Here is a 21,069-nt window from a genome sequence, read left to right as displayed (position 1 = left end):
CTTATTTCATTTCTCTAATGGCAATGTGGGGACGTGGGGTATGTGAGCACTAAGGTTCTTTAATTTATATTCATTTGGAATACAATTTTGCCTTGACTTCTGTTGGAGTGTTTAATTCGCTGAAAATTTGTGTCTGGTATATATGTAATTTATAATTACTAAATTGAGGACAATTTGCATTAAAAGTACACTAAATTACGAAAATGAATGCTATGAATGCTTGTGAAATTAGTTTGACATTGACAAAAGAGAAGATACCAGTTGGAATGACACCTATTGAAGAAATTTCTATACAAACAAGACCCCATGAACTACTGAGTATTTGGTTACCTATTCTTTACATAATAGTTTGAAGGTTGTTAAATTTCAGGTGAGATAAGTATGTATATGTAATTAATCTAACCTATTTATTGTATAGTACAATCAGGCTGCTCATTTGGAAATGTTGACCTAATTCTTTCTTTCTGATCATGCATGATACATATCAAATTATTGAAGAGTTCTTTGAAAGTGATTTCATTAAAAAAACACTGAAGGAGAAACATTGGTTATAAAACAACATATATTTGTCTAATATCTTGAAAAAAAATAATTGATAAAAAACTGACAACAGGCAAAGCAAAAGTTATTAACATGTCTATCTACTTTACATTACAATGTACTACCATCAGATGTCTTCTTGTAGAAGTTACTGTCCCTCTATAACTATCTTTTACTAATTTAAAGATTTTTTAAAAATATTTTAACGAGTAAAGCTGATATGTACTGTAAAAGGAAAAAAAAAAACAATCAGCATTACAAGATCTTAAAACATTCTTATACTGAAACCACCAATTCACTATTAATAGGAGTTATTGCCCTTAAGTGACAATTTTTTATTTTTTTTTAATTGACCAATTTTCAAGTTTTTGAATATAATGAACTGATAGTTACGAGAACCAAATGAGGTTAAACCAAGTTTTAAATACAAATAAACCAGTTATTATACTCTTGAAAAGTATAATTGCAAGCTAGACAGAAACTGTAAACTGCAAAAACTATCAGCAAGGCAAATCACATGACTGAAAATTATCAGCCAGCAGATCACATGATTGAAACTGTCAATTGACTGTTAATTAGAGATATTGCTTTTTAATGAAGATTTTTATGTACTTTTGGTGTTTTTAGATATTATCCAGAAAACAATAATGGATACAGAGAAACTGTAAACAGAATAAAAATGATAAACAAGGCAATTTAGATCTATAAATCTTTTCATTGATAAATTTGATAATAGGATGACTGCTTTAATACCAGTTAATGGAGTTCCATTTTATCAGCAGAATTGAAGGGGTAACTGGCTTATGGAAAAATTTGTAAAGTATTTTTAATTTATACTGATTTAATAGAAATAAAGAACATTATATGGGTACCTAGGAAAAATATTTGATTGTGAAAAGATGAAAACAAACATCAAAATAACTTTTTTTTCGCCTGGTGAACAAATGAATCTGATCTGACCTTTATGACAGGCTAGACACTTTCTTGAATTCTTTTTTCTGATATTTTAAACTCTGTCAAAAATATATTTTTGGGAAATTCCCATATTGACCGTACAGAGTTTGTCTTTTTAAATTCTTCTTGTAGATTAAAATGTATAACAATTTAGAAGGATTTCCAATGAGACACCTATCCACCTCAGTTTAAATGACATGGATGTAAGCAATTATAAGCAACATTAAAGCCTTCAACAATGTGAAAAGCACATACTGTATAATCGGCTACAAAAGGTTATGAAAGATATATTTTATTCAATAGAGAAAACTAACTGCCTAATTTATGATGAATCAATTTATGAAAAATGCATGTTCATTAATATAGGTGATAGGGAAAGATCTAAATATGTTTTTGAACACTTCTATTATAACAATAAGCTGTGTGGTGATTTTGTATTATTGCACACATATTGAGTTGCTATTATCTTAGTATATTATTAATTTGAAATCTTACACAATATAATATTCTATTTGCATGTTTAAAGATTTTTGTAAAAGATGAAGAAAGTTGTATCTATTTGACAATTATGTCATATATTCTTGTTTGCAAGTCATCAAACCAATTATCAGTTTGAATATTTTATAAATATTCATGATATAACATTTTTCATTTTTTATTTTCAAATTTGTTTTTGTATACATATGTATTTAGTTTCAAGTGGCCTTAAGAAATTTACATAAAATTAGCCACCCATTAAGTGAAAATGTATTGTAAATTAAATAACTTACTTTGAAAATCAGTTTATACAGTATGTATATAGAAATAGTATATGTAATATTATATTAATCTGGACTCCTGACAAAAACCTCGATAAGAAGTTAAATATTTTCTGTGTACTAACAGTGACTAATTTAGTTTACATTAGGTTGTAAACATTTCCTTTTTGGAATTTGACTCTATGTAAACACTTGTTCATTAAGGGGATATTTGCAGAGCTATCCTATGGGTAAGATTTTTATTGTAGATTTAACTGTTTTGACCTTGTGATGGGTGTCATCATAAATTTTCTAGTGCTTTCTTTACAAATGGGGTTAATTATCTGTTTTACAAGTACAAATAAGGTCAATTTAACATTTTACTTGTAACACATTAATAATGTTGTACATTTCATACTTAATTGGGACACTAACTTGGCAATGATATAACCTGCATATTAGAATTAATAGTCAATTTCATTGTTTTAAAGAGCATCGTTCATAGTGGCCATGAAAACTCTCAAAAGCTCTGTTACAACTTGTTAATTTTACTGATACTTTGTCTAAAAACGATTTTTTTATTTTCTTAATGACACAAAATTTTGGTTCTGTCCATATTGTTTTTTGAAGTTGCCATTCCTGATTATAAACTGACATAATTACTTAAACCCTCTTTTCATAAGTTATTGAAGCAATATTTTTAATTGAAATTTTACATATGCAAGTTTTAGCATGGTTCATTCTATTTTATGGAACAGCATCTCAAAAAAGGATTGTTCAAGTTTGTTGTTTTCCTGGCAAAGGATTTAGCAAGCCTCTCTCATGGATATTCATTATCATTAATATTTATTAAATAATTATATGTGACAGTATGAACACATGCTTGAATACCTTCCATTCAGGAAGACACTAATGAAGAGTTTTACACATTGATTATTTCCCATGTAATTTATATATATGTTGTCTCATGTTTTAATTCACAACACATTCCTTATTTTATGCCCCCCTCCCCTCCCACCACTTGAAGATTGCTGTATATGTGTGACTGGGTGCACATCCATAACTCCTTTTGTTTCTGCAACATCCCTTGTTTCTGGAGACTAAAGTTTTACTCGTATAATGTGTCCTTGAACTTGTGTTTTATTTCTTCAACCGTAAGACTTTTGGTGTTAATATTTGCAATGGTAATGACAATGAAAGACATTTTCCTATATACTGCAGTTTATATTGGTATCAGTTTCACCTTATCTCCTATTTAGAATTAATGAAATGTTCTCTGAACCTCCTATTTTAGTTTTTTTTGTAGGGGATTGGGGGGAGGGGGGTCTCTTAGTAAATCATTGACTTTGTATCTTTTAAAATTATTTGTTTCTTTATATCATGGACTCCTCAAAGGGTGAAAGGAGATATGATATTGTACATTTCACTTTCAGAATGTTTCTTTTTCAATTTATTTTTTCCAAGGTAAATTGCAGTTCACATTTGTTATTTAAGGCCTCAGAACACAGTTATTCTTCCCCTTGGCTACAATACATTTTTTAGTTAAAGTCAAAGTGAATTAAAAAATTTGCACCGCCACAAACATGAAATAAATTTAACTGCTTATAGACCATTATCATTCTAATAAAATATGCTTGTCCCAGGACAATCCATCAGTGCTTTTTCTTTTGAGGGCCCTATTAGCATGCCAATGGTAGGATTTGAATCTTGAATAAATGACGAAGGCTAATTTTTACCCTACTTTCAGTTTGGCCAAATCACTACTTTCACTTTCAACAATATTTTTTTTCCACATGTTTTACTTATTTCAATATATATGCAACTGATAGGACCACTTAAATAGTAAACATTTCAAAGAAAATAGTAGACAGATTACTTGGGAAGAAATACCCTATATAATAATTGGGAACTATATTCCTAGACCACGAACAAAGGGAATTAATTGTGATCTGAGGCCTTAAACAATGACCTGAGTTGAGTAAATATTGATTGCAACATCAAGTTCTTTAGTAGGAGATTTCTGTGTCTGATACATTGCAAGTACCTTCTTGATAGACTACAGCTTCTGTTCGGTACTATTAAGATGGAGTATGTGACAAAAATCAAAATTTACCAATTGAAATATACTTTCTCACTATACACTCCTGATGACCACTTAATTAAATGTCGGTGGAAGTGTTTATGATCACGATTATAACCTCAACTTTCTCTTAATATCAGTTTCTTCCGAAATAGTTTAATGTTCAGACAACTGGTGAGTTGCTGGTATTGCAAGCAATATTAAGGGCTAATGGAAGTATATATTCTAAAGTATAGGTGATAACACATTTTCTGAATTTGCTATTTATGATAAAAATCAGAATAAATTCACATATTCTAGCTAAAAGCCAATTATTATTCAGTTGTTGAGATTAATCAAATGACAGCATCACTGTATTCCTATAGTACCCATAGCAACTGTCATTTTAAATTATTTTTATGCTAAAATTAAAATTAATTTATAAAAAATCTAAAAATGAAATTCTGCCATGCATTATATTATCTTATATCCGAATCACCTTAAGCCTGTTATATAATGTTCCAACTTATTTTCATTCACTATTTATTACATAATTCAACCTCTTTTCTGACTGATTAAAATAATAATTGTATTTTTATTGTGCATAATCAGTGCAGTAAAGCAACTTGGACATTTTTTTTGCTGTAACAATATAATTAGGGCATGAATTCATTGTAAAAAGCCTCAAGTCTTTCGTGATAATTTCGAAAATGACTTGAGAGCCTTAATTATTTTCCTTTTATCTTCATCTTGTTGTGTAAAAATGACGTCTTTACAAATTTACATTTTAATATATCTTAATGACTTATAGTCTCCTTATGAGTATGTTCTCCCACAAGCAGTTTGGAAAGACTATAAACCATGAGGTGACAAGCCAATAGAAAAATTATTTTGGTTTTGCAATATACCTGAGTAGCAGAAAATCAGGTTAAAGTTTTATGTCAAGACAGTTTACCAGTAAGTTCTGGTCACATCAACTTAGAAACTTTTATACATTTGTTCATATGATGTGCAAACTATATACTAAATAAGGGTTTTGACCCTTGTTTCATGGTTCACTGATCATAGAAATATAGTGAGAGCAGTCCATCTTGTCCTATACATGACACTTAGGATCTTGTCTTTCATTTAAATAATGTTTCTTGAATATAAGCATATGTCATGAAAGGATAGATGAATTATCAGTGTCCTACATTTGTCTACATCACTCAAAGTCAATGCTGTGTTTCATGCTTTATGTCAAGCATAACACTTTTAACAACATATTTATTTAAAAAGATTGTTTTAAAGGCAGCAAAATGTATTTACTTACATTGTGTGCTAGTGTATACTTGTTGACTGGGTATGAGTGGAATAGTAAGTTTATTGTCCCCGGAGGTGCAACTATTGCCAACAGCAATAGTTGTATTAGAGGGAAATAAAAAACTTACTATTCCACAAATATCCAGTCAGTAAGCGTTTTATTATATCATGGGAAAAACAGACAATAAATGGGATGCGATAAATCAGCTACCGTAATATAAAAAGCAGAAACCCAACCATACTGTATAATAACGTTTATTTCAAAATATTCTGAAATGCTTAGACTACGGCCTGCACCGACGTCAACCCTAGATACAATAGGTAAAACGCCACGTTGTAATTAACCCCTGCAGTATTTTCAAAATCCTCCAAACCTGTAGCTGCATTGAAATTTCACTAAATATAAAAACACTTGCGGTCAAAGTTTCATCGAGGTCCAATAGTTGACCTATGTAGTGCAGTGTATTAACCATTGATTACTTTGGATTAATTTCTTACACCTGGAAGATACAGCCAACAATAAGATCAAGATCTTCATGACGTAACAGATTTATAACAACTTTTGTTCCCTGCATTTAAAACTTTAAATCCTCTAAGCCTTATTGCAAGTCTTAATCTATTGCTGTTTTAATATGATCGGACTACCTTCATACTTAATAGTTCATTAGTACCAAGGGAGCTCAGTACGGAGATGTCTTAGTAGTTACTACTGTAATCAGTCAACACTGACGTTGTGAGTTCAAACCTTGCTCGTGCGGGTGCACTCAACCCCAATCTTAATTGACTAGTATCGTCAGTTTTCCTATCGAAGGTCAGAGATTTTCTCCGGTCATTCTGGCTTCCCTACTAATAAAAACTAGCTGCAACGAAATAGCCTAAATGCGGTGCTAAAAAGTGGCTTTAAAACAAAAAATTGAATTATTAGTACCAAATTGTAATGAGCATTTTTAATTTTTAAAGTTTCTTGAAAATTGCCATTTTTATCGTGTAGAGATATTTATGGGAATTATTAAGAATTGTCTGTTTAATGAGAAATTCATATGTTTATGTTTTGCATGGCTAAAATGGGAACAAGGTCAAAATGGGTACAAATCTTGCACAAATAATACAAAAATAAACAATTTGTTTAGTAAAAAAACTTTTTCTTCGTGTAGTGTAAAGTTGAAAATATACTTAAGACTGAATTTAGACAAGAAGTAACTATATTTAGAGGTTTACAACACATTTGTGACTAATCAGCTCAGTAAATAAGTCATATTTGAAAACTACTGTCTGATATATGTCAGAAAGAAGGAAAATCCTCATAAATTATGGTATAATTTACTGGTATACAACTGACCTTGACTTAATGTGACATATATTAACAATGCTGTGTGTCCATACCACAATAATATGTATGTTATTCTCTTCATTCATTTAGTAGATATTCACGCTCACAGATCCATTATTTGATGTTAGGTGGGGGTGGGACTCACGCTCAATGTGGGAGGGTTGCTCCTGAGATTTTAAAACTTTATGACCCTTTTTGGAACGGGGATGAGTGTGCTGAATACGCTTCCATTTGTATTTGTGCTTGATATTTAATTTTTTATCTGTTCCCATGTGCATTATTGCTGTACTAAACAGATTTTAGTACTGATCAAATGCTGTATCATTCTTGTTGAGACTTCACAAATGTGTATTTTTTAAGCATACGATTGCTTCACTTAGATTAAACATGTGTTACGCAGGATGGTAATTTATTGCTTGCTGTCTGACAGAGATGAATTGATTCATTTTGTGGGCCAGGTTGAGCTTATATCCTAATTTAGCATCCATATATTCTGTTAAATCTTGACTTCTTTGACATGTATTCTAGGCTAGTAACCTCTGTGAGGTTTTGTAATCAATGTGCTTTTTTGTATCAAATTAGTCAAAGGTCAGACTTGTATTTTATCTGCAATATATAGATTTGTATGCCCCATGTACAATATAAAGGGAGCATTATAAGTTACAGTCGGTCAGTCTTTACCATATCTGGTTAATTTACTAAGTTTTGGTATATTATAGTTTACTTTAAAGTTCAACTGCACACACCAACTGGAAACTAATAGTACACATTTGAATTAATTGGCTAAATATGGGGTCTGACCTATCCACTATTCACTAATCAGGTCATAGTGTTCACCATGAAGTTGCAATCAGATCAACTTGAAGAATACCAAGTTTAAAATCTAAGAAAACCTATTGGTGGCCAATAGCTGTTTTCTACTCTTTGATTAGGTTGTTGTCTCTGACATATTCCCATTTCCATTTTTATACGACCGCAAAAATTGAAAATTTTTTGGTCGTATATTGGTATGACGTTGGCGTCGTCGTCTTCGTCCGAAGACATTTGGTTTTCACACTATAACTTTAGTATACCGGTAAGTAAATAGAAATCTATCAAATTTAAACACAAGGTATATGACCATAAAAGGAAGGTTGGGATTGATTTTGTGAGTTTTGGTCCCAACAGTTTAGGAATTAGGGGCCAAAAAGGGCCCAAATAAGCATTTTTCTTGGTTTTTGCTCAATAACCTTAGTATAAGTAAACAGAAATCTATGAAATTTTAACACCAAACATCAAAAATTGTATTCTTGGGGTTCTATGATATGCTGAATCTAACCATGAATTTAGATTTTGGATATTGGACCATAATAGGTAAATGTCCAATTTAAAATTTTTAAGTTTTAAAGTTCAAGTTCATAGACCACATTCATTCTGTGTCAGAAACCTATGTTGTGTCAACTATTTAATCACAATCCAAATTCAGAGCTGTATCAAGCTTAAATGTTGTGTCCATATTTGCCCCAACTGTTCAGGGTTTGACCTCTGCGGTCGTATAAAGCTGTGCCCTGCAGAGCATCTGGTTTTGTTTTATATTGTGACGATTTCATTTTTATACGTACTTTTTTGTTACTGTATGAAAGGGACTCAATCTGAAATTAGGATTAATGTAATAGTATTATACATCATCATAACAACTTCATGACAGGTTCCTGCCTAATTTATTACATATTTACGTAAGATTGCTATATTTTTTTCTGTTTATGCAATTGTGATGTCAGTGATTTTTACTGAATTCGGTCCATGTCCTACGGCTGGTAGACAAGTTGCTTTATATAAGACATAACATACTATAAATAATCACATAAATATTAGAAAACACATTCAGGTCTTTCCCAATGTAGGGGAAAGAGCTAAACAAAGCAAAAACAATTATTCGTGATCAGGCCAAGCTCATTTATATTGGTTTCAATATTATAACTCAATGGGTTTCCATATTTTATATCCTGTCTTGCATAAGTAAGTGGTGGTACTATTTTTTGTGTGTTTTCATTTTCCATCTCTATTGATCTGAAGGTAATGAATTTTAGAACTTTATTACAAAGTTATGTTTTGAATAATTTAGCTAAATCTAGTTATGGTAATTACTGGTATTCCTTATTGCTTGATGCTTCTTATATCTGTTAAAAAAGAAGTATTTTGTTTTGCTAAGGATTTTATAAAACATATGTCTACCAGCTGATAGAGGTTAAGGCTCTGTTTTGGTGCATGCTTTATAGCTCTATTAAACATTGTGGCTGTGACAATTCTGTTTCATTTAATGGTTCAGTGTTAGAAGGATCAACATTGTTTATGGGTTCAAGGTTGGATACTCCAGTCTGTAGAAGAAGGTAACTTTTATGGGTTCAAGGAAGTGACAGATTGTTTCTTGGTTCAAGGTTGAATACTCCAGTCAGTAGAAGAAGGTAACTTTTATGGGTTCAATGAAGTGACAGATTATACTAGGTTCAAGGTTGAATACTCCAGTCAGTAGAAGAAGGTAACTTTTATGGGTTCAAGGAAGTGACAGATTGTTTCTGGGTTCAAGGTTAGAAACTCCAGTCCGTAGAAGAAGGTAACTTTATGGGTTCAAGGAAGTGACAGATTGTTTTTGGGTTCAAGGTTAAATACTCCAGTTCGTAGAAGAAGGTAACTTTATGGGTTCAAGGAAGTGACATATTGTTTCTGGTTCAAGGTTGAATACTCCATTCAGTAGAAAAAGGTAACTTTTATGGAATCAATGAAGTGACAGATTATACTAGGTTCAAGGTTGAATACTCCAGTCAGTAGAAGAAGGTAACTTTTATGGGTTCAAGGAAGTGACAGATTGTTTCTTGGTTCAAGGTTGAATACTCCAGTCAGTAGAAGAAGGTAACTTTTATGGGTTCAGTGAAGTGACAGATTATACTAGGTTCAAGGTTGAATACTCCAGTCAGTAGAAGAAGGTAACCTTTATGGGTTCAAGGAAGTGACAGATTGTTTCTTGGTTCAAGGTTGAATACTCCAGTCAGTAGAAGAAGGTAACTTTTATGGGTTCAATGAAGTGACAGATTATTCTAGGTTCAAGGTTGGATACTCCAGTCAGTAGAAGAAGGTAACTTTTATGGGTTCAAGGAAGTGCCAGATTGTTTCTGGGTTCAAGGTTGGATACTCCAGTCAGTAGAAGAAGGTAACTTTTATGGGTTCAAGGAAGTGACAGATTGTTTCTTGGTTCAAGGTTTGATGCCCCAGTCAGTAGAAGAAGTTAGCAATTCTCAGTCTTGGTTCATGGTTTAGTGAAGGTCAACATTTTTGATGGGTTCAAGGAAGTGTCAGATTGTTTGTTGGTTCAAGGTTGATCATACTCCAGTCAGTAGAAGAAGGTTACGATCCTTAGTTTTGGTTCATGGTTTAAGTATGTTGATGTTTACAGCATAAATGTGACGATCAATCATCCTTAGGACAATTATTCTTACCTGTTCTATCCATCTGACATATATATAAGTGCAATCACAAAATAATTGACTATTTATGCTAAAGACACTTATAGTTATGCTAGGCTTTAATGCATTAGTATTTTACAGTAATATTTTTGTCAATTTAGAGAATGTGAAAAGTGGGAAATAAGTAATGTACAGATTTGATTGCTGTTTTAAAGTGTTTTATTTAGACTGACTGTTTACAGAGAAGAACTTTTAAAAAGGTTAAAATGGAAATTTTTAGTTATGAAATTTGTTATTCTGGATTGGAATACTACGATGATTCATTTATAACAATGTATGGTAAGGTCATTTCTTATATATTATACTCAAATCTTCAAATTACAGGTGTCCATATGTTAGTCTCTGTCTTAAATGTTAGTCTTAGAAGTAACTTTTATTTTTGCATTAGTAAATTTTAGTTATTGGGATTCAATAAATCAAAAACATTCTGCTACAAAGTTAGGGATAAAGGTGATATGGTTCCCTTTCTTAGTAATCTTGTCTTATAGACAACTTTCAAATTCCTGAACATTCCTGTAAATTTCCTGTTTCATAATGCTTACCGGTATTATATTATTAAGTCGCAGTTGAAGAACAAAATGTTCAAAATGTTCGATGACGTCTGTTTACTCTGATTGACCTTGTGACACGTGTTACTCATTCATAAAAACAACTGGATTTTTGTGTATACAAGGACATCCCCTTTTAGTGTAATGTTATGTTACTTATACTTCAGCCTGAAGAGTAAAGCAGGCATTATATAATGATAGGTTTGTTCGTTTGTTTTTCATTATTTAGTCCATACACGGTTGCCCTAATTTCTACTTCCTGACTTTCCCTACATCCATTTAATCATTCAGGTAGACATCTGAAAACTAATTATTTAGAGCATGTACTTTATTTCACGTTTAAATAAAGCGTTTAAAGCTATCCCAAATTCATGTATTTAGTTTTGATGTTATATTTGTTATTCTCATCGGATTTTGTCTAATGCTTAGTCTGTTTCTGTGTGTATTACATTCTAATGTTGTGTCGTTGTTCTCCTCTTATATTTAAGCGTTTCCCTCAATTTTGGTTTGTTACCCCTATTTAGTTTTTTTTGTCCATAGATTTACGATTTTTGAACAGCGGTATACTACTGTTGCCTTTATTTAGCCATTTCTAGCCCACTGAATTGTGTCAATTACATTTCGCATTGTTCATTTTACTTAAAATATAGTAAGATAAGAAAAGATCCAACTTTTACATATTTGCCATGATTTATATTTGCTTTATTTTTCTACTGGTGAAAGTCATACGCCCCATGAAAATTAGTGGGTTTACTGTATATATAATCTAGTAGAATCAGTAATCCAAAAAAGCAAGTGATTTAGGATATAAAAGATTAGATAAAAAAAAACCAAACAAACTTTTAATAGTCTAAAGGAAATAATTAATGATAGTAAAGAAAAATTATGAATCAAAGTGATAAATATATTTGGTTATGCTTAAAATCATGTAGAACTATATTTCAAGATCAGTCAATCAGTGATTTTTTTTTCAAGTACTATCCAAGGACCATTTTAATGCAACGTACATTCATCAAATACCCACAGATTTCAATAATCCATAGATTAAGATGGGTACAATCATTGACATAAAGATAATATTCTATTGTTCATAAATGACCATTCTAATTGGTTGTATGGACCTCATGATTATAAATACTAGACACCACAAGGACTCTTCCAAATACCAAAAACAAAATAATTTATCTATCTTTGCCCTAAAGGAACAGAGAAGTTTTTCCTAAACTGTGACAAAATATGAATTGTTAAGTGCGGAATTGATAGGGAAGAGAGGTTACTTAAAAGTGGAGAAAGCAAAAACAAACGAAAAACGGGAAAAGTATATTTTTGGGGCTGCAAATATTTTTTGAATATCTTATGTTTTTCCAAGTGTATAAACTTACAAGGTTTCATTCAGAAAATCATCTTTATGAAGTCAGTATCTAGAAATATGCTATTATTGTTGACTATAATTAGGGGGTACAAACTAAAGAAGATAGAGTGACACTTAATGAATGATCACCAAAAGAAGATCAACAAAAATAGATTTTTGTCATGAATTGTATGCTCTTCCTCCACAATGTTGGAGAGTCTCCTCTGTTTAATATGCACATAGATCAAGAGACACAGGCTCTTTTAAGGCTTCTAGTTCAGTTTCATTGTAAAAACTTATGTTTAGACTAAACAAAACAAACATACTAAATAATAGTATAAATAAATGAAGTAATAGGTAATTTAAAACTCCATATATCATCAGGACTACCTTCTTTTAAATGAGTTGTAGAAATATTGAAGCGTTTTGATTTGAGGACTAACATGTGTAACTTAAATACGACATATTTGTACAATTTATAACTGCTATTCAATCCATTGTGCTGAACTAGTAACCTTTTATAAATTATCGGGTGGTTTTCACATTCAGTGTTATTAAATGTAAATGGGTTTCAGCTAGTTTCTCTTGTACCAGTACATTTAAATGTTTTTCTGGTCGTGTAATTGATAGTATTACATACAAGGCATGTTGTCCACAATAAATTGACAAAGTACTATAGTACTGCATTTAGTGTCTATACATGTATACAAGTTTTAGAGAATGTAATTTATCATTATACATGTAGAACTTTAGGCTTTTTGTCTTCAGGAGGCTCACGAGTATAAGATTTTCAGAAAAAAATTGAACATTAATTTTTCATTACAAATTTTATTTATTACCTTTAGTAGTTGTTACTTTATCATATGGTACAAAAATAATTCTCAAAAATCAATTCGTGTTGGCCCCAGGTGACTTTTAAAATGATCATATCATTGAAAAAACTCCAAATTATCTCCCTTTTGTGCAAAATTGCCATTTTTTGGCATTAAAATTGAAATATCCTTTTTAACCCATCAGTGACTTATATTTTTATGGCTCCACCAATAAGTGGTCTGGGACATATAGTTTTACCCTTGTCCGAAATTCCATAATTCTGTCATTCCGTCATTCCGTCATTCCGCAACAAACCATTATACAGAGTTTTTTTTCAAAACCTCTTCAGATATGGGGCTGATCTATGGAATGTAAGTTCTCCATGATGAGTTACAGATCAAGTTTAAGTTTCATTCTGCTCCGCTAATTTTTGCCAAAATTACAAGCTGTAGACTTTGATAAATTGTTAAAAATCACAGTTATACAGACTTTTTTTCTAAATGCTTTCAGATATTGGGATGATTTTTGGCATGTGAGTTAACCAAGATGAGTTACAGATCAAGTTTAAGTTTTGTTCTGCCCTGCTAATTTTTGCCGAAATTACGGGCTTTGGACTTTGATAAGTTGTTGAAAATCACAGTTATACAGACTTTTTTTCTAAACGCTTTCAGATATTGGACTGATTTTTGGTTTGTGAGTTACTAATGATGAGTTACAGATCAAGTTTAAGTTTCGTTCCGCTGGGCTAATTTTTGCTATAATTTGATAAATTATTGAAAATCACAGTTACACGGACCTTTTTTCTAAATGCTTTCAGATATTGGGCTTATTTTTATATGTGAGCTAACCAGGATGAGTTACAGATCAAAATTTAAGTTTCGTTCTGCTCCGCTGAAATTAAGGGTTTACAACTTTGAAAATTGTTCAAAATGACAGTTATACAGACATTTTTCTATATGCCTCCAGATTTTGAGCTGATTTTTATACATCCGCATAAATTTTTGTGGTCGTATATTGGTATCACGTCATCGTCGTCTTCAGCGTCGTCCAAAGACAGATGGTTTCCAGATAATAATTTTAGTATAAGTAAATAGAAATCAATAAATTTTTAACACAATGTTTATAACCACAAAAGGAAGCTTGGGATTGATTTTGGGGTTATGGTCCCTAAGGTTTAGGAATTAGGGGCACAAAGGGGCCAAAAATAGCATTTATCTAGTGTCTAGAACAATAAGTTGTGTATAAGTATTTCAATTGTTCTGAAATTGTACCACAATGTTTAATACCATAAGTAGAAGGTTGAGATATATTTTAAGGGTTATGGGGTAAACAGTCTAGGAATTAAGGGCCTTAAAGGGGCCAAATACAAGCATTTTTGAAGTTTCAAGTCAATGAATTGGAGTTATCTTTCTTTGTCCAGAATGGTTGTTGAATCACCTAAAACCAATGCTTTATATAATCTTCTTTGAAAATTGGAGTTATCTTTCTTTGTCCAGAATAGAAGTGGAATCAACTTAAATCAATGCTATTAAAGCAATCTTTACCATTCAGTGATTACAAGCACTTTGATTACTATTCTAGAGTTATGCCCCTTTACAAGTGGAAAAATTGACGAATTTTTTTAGTTTCTGTTCTCTTAACTTAAGTTCAGTGGGATTTCCAGTGACACTAGAACAATAGAAAAATCACTCTTCTTATTAAAGAGATAGAAAAGGTAGAAAAAAAGGAGAGACAATTTACACATAAAAACCGATATGCATAGGGATTTATATCTCTTAAAACACAAAACCATTATATAACTTTTATACAACCACTATAAATAAAGTATATGTTAAAGCTAAATTTGTTAATATATGAATTTTTAATTGCCAAACATGCTGTTAATTGAACATCTATTGTTCAACATAGGGGTGTGTAAAAAACTGCCAGATTTGACTGCATATTTTTCTTTTTTTTCGAAAAAAATATATATCAAACCTTAATAATGCAGCTTTCTGAGTATCCAACTTTTAACGTGTTCCGAAATGTAGTTTCGTCACAAGAATTTTTCAAAGTTGGGTCATTTTGTCTATATGAATGTCGGTAAATTCGTATGATCGAGCACACCGACAAGTGTATCGTTGGGACAACTAGATATAATGTAATCAATATACGTGACAAATAACCTAATGTGAAGTTTATTAAAATCATCGTAACATAATTGATCAACACATTATATTTGAAAAACATGAGTCCTATAATACAAAACTTTAAAGGTTCGTATCATTTACATTCAAAGTTTTTATTGGATTTTTTTTACTACAATGTAACCTCGAGGTTAAACCTTGGTAGTAAAAAAAAAATCCCAGAAAAATGTTGATTGATATTGTAAATAATATGAACCTTCGAATTCTTATAATATCGGAATAGAAAATATGTGATCCGAATTAACCATGCACGTGTATTGAAGAAGACTTCGCACTTTTATGAAGTACAGGGGGTAAGGTGTTTTTCTTAAACAATATTACGATCCCAAATTTGAGGAATTTTGTTGGCAATACTTTAAAAGGAAAAGGAAAGTATATGTTAAATGTCAATGTATTGTTATTATGAAAAACCTGGTTTGGCATGTAATGGTTGAAACCTAAGGTGATTCGCACTAACTGCGTAGAAGGGGGCCCGCTCCGGTCTTGCGTCAGTGATTTAGTATATACTAGTAATAAACAAAATATTGTCTCATACTTAAAGGGGCGGCCGAGCAACCTGCACAGCCAAGCTTGTCTTGCAAAACAGCCAAGATTTACAAAACATTTGAAACAAAAACCTTCAGTTGGGCAATCTGACTGGAATCTAATTATCTCTACTGATAAATAATGCAACACTAATGACACATTTAAGTTTTGGAAGGATTTTATTCACAAAGAATGTTTCTCATTGATGTACATTTCTATGCTCTTGTCTTTTCGGAGTTTATATTGGAAATTAAAAATTGTTGCATGAAAGAGTCTAGCTCCACATTCCTATGCATATGATTGTCATATGTACGTGAGAATCATTCCATAAAACATCCGTTTGATATCCTTTCAATGCCAGACACTGTCTAGTGTGGAAAATCTGGTTAAACTTGTGCTGGATCAGACACTTGAATCTTGCATCGTTATTGATGTTAAGCAATTAGTTTAACGGGCCATCCGGAACTGTTGGATTTTATGACAGTCTTCCTTCCATACAAAACATCACTGCAAAATAATTTGAACATTCAATTGGGTGATTATAATATTATTTGGCAATCCAAAGAGAACCTGAAAATATTAGACCAACGTACGTTTGAACAGAGATGCTAAAAAAAAAACTAAAAAAAAAAACCCAGCCATTTTTCTTTACAATCAAATTGAAAAGTAGTTAGTTGCATGTCCCATCATCCTTTGGTTGTAGACCCAAGATAAATATAATCTAAATTTCGTAGCATTTTCACCACCCCCCCCCTTTTTAACCGAATTTGTTCAAGGTATAGTGGTTTTACCCCTTTTCAGATTTCAGTATGTCATGTTGTATATATTTTATAAATTAGATGAATTTCTAGTAAGTTTCTACGATATTCTTTATCATTTGACAAAATACTATGCATCTGAATTAAATTGTTTACTATTTGAAAAAGCGCGCCTTCTTATACTTTAATTTACCTCCCATTATTTCACATAGCAACACAAAGTAAAAACTGCCAATCTTTGCTGCATGTCAATTTTTTTCCCCGATAAAAATATATATCAACTTTACAAATTGGGAGAAAATCAAGGTGTTCCGACCATTGGATAGTATTTAAAAGAAAATAATGAAAGGATGGGATGATTACAAGTTTGATCCCTGACAACACTGAAAATCGAAAATTCACACATTTACCTATCATATGATGATACGATGAGGTGATAAACTTAACAAGAAATAATTCACCTGATTTGTTATCATATTCACATTATGTTGACACGTCTTAGTTCGTTTATGCTAGCTCATTTTAAACAAGCTAAACAATTACAGCATCATCCGTTTTTTTTTACCGATTACCTCTAGTCAGAAGAGCGCACTGTTTACAGGGGAGGTAATATTTTGTCACCAGTTCGCCCACTGAGTTTGTCTCAACTGAATTTAATGTCTCAGCTGAATTCAATGAAATGTGTATATAATAACTCATTTTAAGTTCAATTTTTGGCAGCTTCACTTTTACAGTTCTTGAGTTATGTCCCTTAATCAAGTTATATGCTAGCAGGAGCATCTTGGACACATTCCCCATTTATTTTTTTAGAAGTTACTATTAACTAATATTAATTTTAACCATGACTGTATGACATTTTATATTTTAATATTTTATGATGTATTTTAATGAGTAGTAATTGTTGCAAACTCCATTAGAAATTTGAATTGAGATCTTTTTTTGAATAAGGGAAAGGGGGAAGTGAAAAAAAATTGGGGTGGGTCAATTTTTTTTTTCTCATTTTAGATTTCAGAATTTAAAAAGAAAATTTCTTCAAATATTTTTTTTAAAAATCATAGTAAATTGCTTAAAAGCAAAACAAAAATTTTAAGTTCATTAGACCACATTCATTCTGTGTCAGAAACCTATACTGTGTCAACTATTTAATCACAATTCAAATTCAGAGCCATATCAAGCTTGAATGTTGTGTCCATACTTGCCCCAACCGTTCAGGGTTCGAACTCTGATGTCGTATAAAGCTGCACCCTGCGGAGCACCTGGTTTTATATGTGAGACTACTGTCATGTTTGTGTCCACATGTGTTATTGAAATTGCAGATTTTTCAAATTTTGGAGACAGGGCCATTCGTGTTGCTTTGACACATCTAGTTTATTGTTGTTTTTGAATAAGCTGTACATAAACTAAATAATTGTAAAATTTAAGCGATTTCTGTAATTTAGTTCCTTTTTTATTTCGATATTACCGCTATTTCTCCTATTAGTTCAACAGAAAAAAAGGACATTAACAAAAATGTATTCATGACTCTTTCGAAGGCAGATTGTGAGCGTAAATGAACAGTGACCCCATTTTTTTTATTTCATTGTTCTATTAGTATAAGATAAAGTTCATTTATAGAAAAATTTAGAGACATCCTATATTAAATAAATAAATTGATCTAGACCTGATAACTCCCTTATGCAGACTAAAGTATGTTTTACCCATTGCTAAAGGTGGTACAGTCACCTATAGTTGCTAACTCCTACGTCATTTTGTCTTTGTTGGAGAGTCTTCGCATTGGCAATATTATGATGCCAAATCTTCTTAATTTTCTATAGTGAACTCATACCATTAATGCTGGCAGTCTGTACATGTATTGTCAGTATGTGGAGTATAGTTTATACAATATAATGGCCTACAGTTTGTTAATATAAAATAGTGGCCATAGAGTTTAATATGATATATTAAAGTGGACTTGGAATTAAGATATAATACAAAATAGTGGATCGAACTTAAATACGATATACTGTATTGGATTTCAAGGTAGTGGACTTAAAATTTGTTTATATCAATGCAGTGGATTTCAGTTTTATGAATATAGGACAGTGGATTTAGAATTTTGATTTGTGTAATCTTGTTGGCATAATTTCATAAAATGAAATACAAGTCGTATTTTTATGTTTTAATTTGATTGAAAATTAAAACTTTATTTGTGTTGTATTTAGGTGATGTTCGGATGAAATCAAAGCCAGACAAGAGTAATGAAGGAAAGCGGAAAGCATCAATCTCAGAATCAGACATGAAACTTTTAGATAGTAAGTATGAAGTATAAAAGAAAGCATGGTATATAATTTCAGTTTGGGTTTTCAAAAACAGAAGTTATTCTTTCTCGACGCAGAGCGAAATTTTAAGTCACCAGGGTCCTCAGTTAAGAAAATATTACTTAGCACTCAGAGTACAAAATTTGTGTTGGAAACACCAAATGCAGTATTTTAATTGATTGATTTCTGGGTCTGAGTACGATAATTGATAATCGTGGTCGAAAGAGCTCGGTTTAGTTTGATATGAGCTCAATGCTTGACATCCTTTGCCTGTACATTGACTCAGTTATCATCCACCGATCATTAAGAAATCTCCTCCTGTTCACTAACTGGGCCATTTTCAAACAAAATTGGTCACAATTATCCTAATGGTGTCACTGTTTAGTTGAATATCTATTCTGATCTTTCTGCCATTTAATTAAAATGACCACTGCCACTGCTACTAAAATAGACCATAGCACCATGTGCTCAATATTTCTGATAAAAGAGCATTTTTTCTTAGAATAAGAATTTAGTTTTATCTAACAGCAATTGATATATATATATTTTCATCTTTCGTCAGTAACTTTGACAAACCTTTAAGATTTCCTCAAATAAAACTTGTCAATAATTACTGAATTCTAAATAAAACTCAAAAAGATGTAAGTATGTTGCATACTGCTATCCTTTCTAAGAAGAAATTAAATGATTTTGTATTAATATGGATGTAATTTTTGTTTGGAAACCAGTTCTTTCTTTTCTCAGCAGGATCAGTTTAAATTGCCTTCATTTGCTACAAATGGCAAATCTGACGTCAGCATTAGCCTAGAAAATCAGATTCTAACAGAATCAACAGGCATCACATAATTTCACCAGGGAATTATTTCCTGGATGGTCGGAATAATTGTTTCTTATTAAATGCTTTCCTTTATTGTTGAGGAATCGGAGGTATTTTGTAAGATTATGCCAATAATATTCCTTGCACTAATTCAGATATATATCTATGATTCTATTAGTTTATGACCAAATCTAAGAAATGGTTTTGGTTAAATGTTCATTTTGTCTAATGTGTGACCAGAGACTAATTTAGGAAAAGTAGATGATTTTCCTGAATTGCCGTTTTCATCAATGTGTGGAATGTATTTTTTTTTGTAATGATAAGCTCATTTATGATAATAAGTACTTAAAATTACACCATTGATTTTTGATGTATCTTTGTATTAGCACTACTGCACTACTAGTGCATTCAGTTCACGAGTCCACATTCTGTCAGTATTTCTCCCGTATTTGTCCTGTTAACTACTAAATTGAATGCTAAGCTTTTAGTTATGAAGAACCATACATTCATATGTAAAAAAAAAACTAATTAGCAATGATTTTAATTTTTGTACAACATACAAGTTAGTTAATTTTCTTCAACCATCATTTTTTAACTGAAAATTGCTGCAGACTAAATTAACTCCATTTTGGTAAAATAAAAAAGAAGGTAAGAGCAGCCATTGATTTAAAGAATACCCCATTAAACATGACTTTGTTACTTTCAATAGAAAATATCAAGAATTTTTACTTCATGATAGATTATTACTTTGACCAATCTGAGACTCATTCTATGCCAGGGATGAACACTATAGCATTTCATATTAGGATTAAGTTATACCAGGTGGGCAATTCCAGTTCTTTTGGCACTCTAGTTCATCTATTTGGAAACTCTATTAATTAAGAACATAACCTTTAAATAACTAACCTGTTGCATTAATAGTTATATTAAAGCTTTATGACTAATATTTTCCGTAAGACTATAAGATATTGGCAGTTTTTGTTGATCACTTAATTATACTTTCTATGTATTGTACCTACTGAATCAGGTTCTATGTATTGTACCTACTGAATCAGGTTCTATGTATTGTACCTACTGAATCAGGTTCTATGTATTGTACCTACTAAATCAGGTTCTATGTATTGTACCTACTAAACCAGGTTCTATATATTGTACCTTCTGAATCAGGTTCTATGTATTGTACCTACTAAATCAGGTTCTATGTATTGTACCTACTGACTCAGGTTCTATGTATTGTACCTACTAAATCAGGTTCTATGTATTGTACCTACTAAACCAGGTTCTATATATTGTACCTACTGAATCAGGTTCTATGTATTGTACCTACTAAATCAGGTTCTATGTATTGTACC

General features: G+C 31.4%; 1 protein-coding gene across 5 annotated transcripts in view; it reads left to right on the top strand.

Annotated features, from left to right (window-relative positions):
• Nucleotides 1-21,069, top strand: part of LOC143067933 (high affinity 3',5'-cyclic-AMP phosphodiesterase 7A-like) — a 72,389-nt gene that overhangs the window by 28,627 nt on the left and 22,693 nt on the right. For 3 of the 5 annotated variants that reach the window (XM_076241576.1, XM_076241583.1, XM_076241591.1), the window contains one exon: nt 18,805-18,894. In XM_076241576.1, coding sequence (XP_076097691.1) covers nt 18,805-18,894 — 90 coding nt within the window. Of the gene's footprint in view, nt 1-2,383; nt 2,483-10,613; nt 10,702-18,804; nt 18,895-21,069 lie in introns of those variants that run through there. The other 2 variants (XM_076241611.1, XM_076241600.1) reach the window with 2 other exon arrangements.

The sequence above is a fragment of the Mytilus galloprovincialis genome, chromosome 1, assembly GCF_965363235.1.
Source record: "Mytilus galloprovincialis chromosome 1, xbMytGall1.hap1.1, whole genome shotgun sequence".
Lineage (NCBI taxonomy): Eukaryota > Metazoa > Mollusca > Bivalvia > Mytilida > Mytilidae > Mytilus > Mytilus galloprovincialis.
The sequence above is the reverse complement of the archived record's forward strand: the minus strand, read 5'-3'. Positions and strand labels throughout refer to the sequence as shown.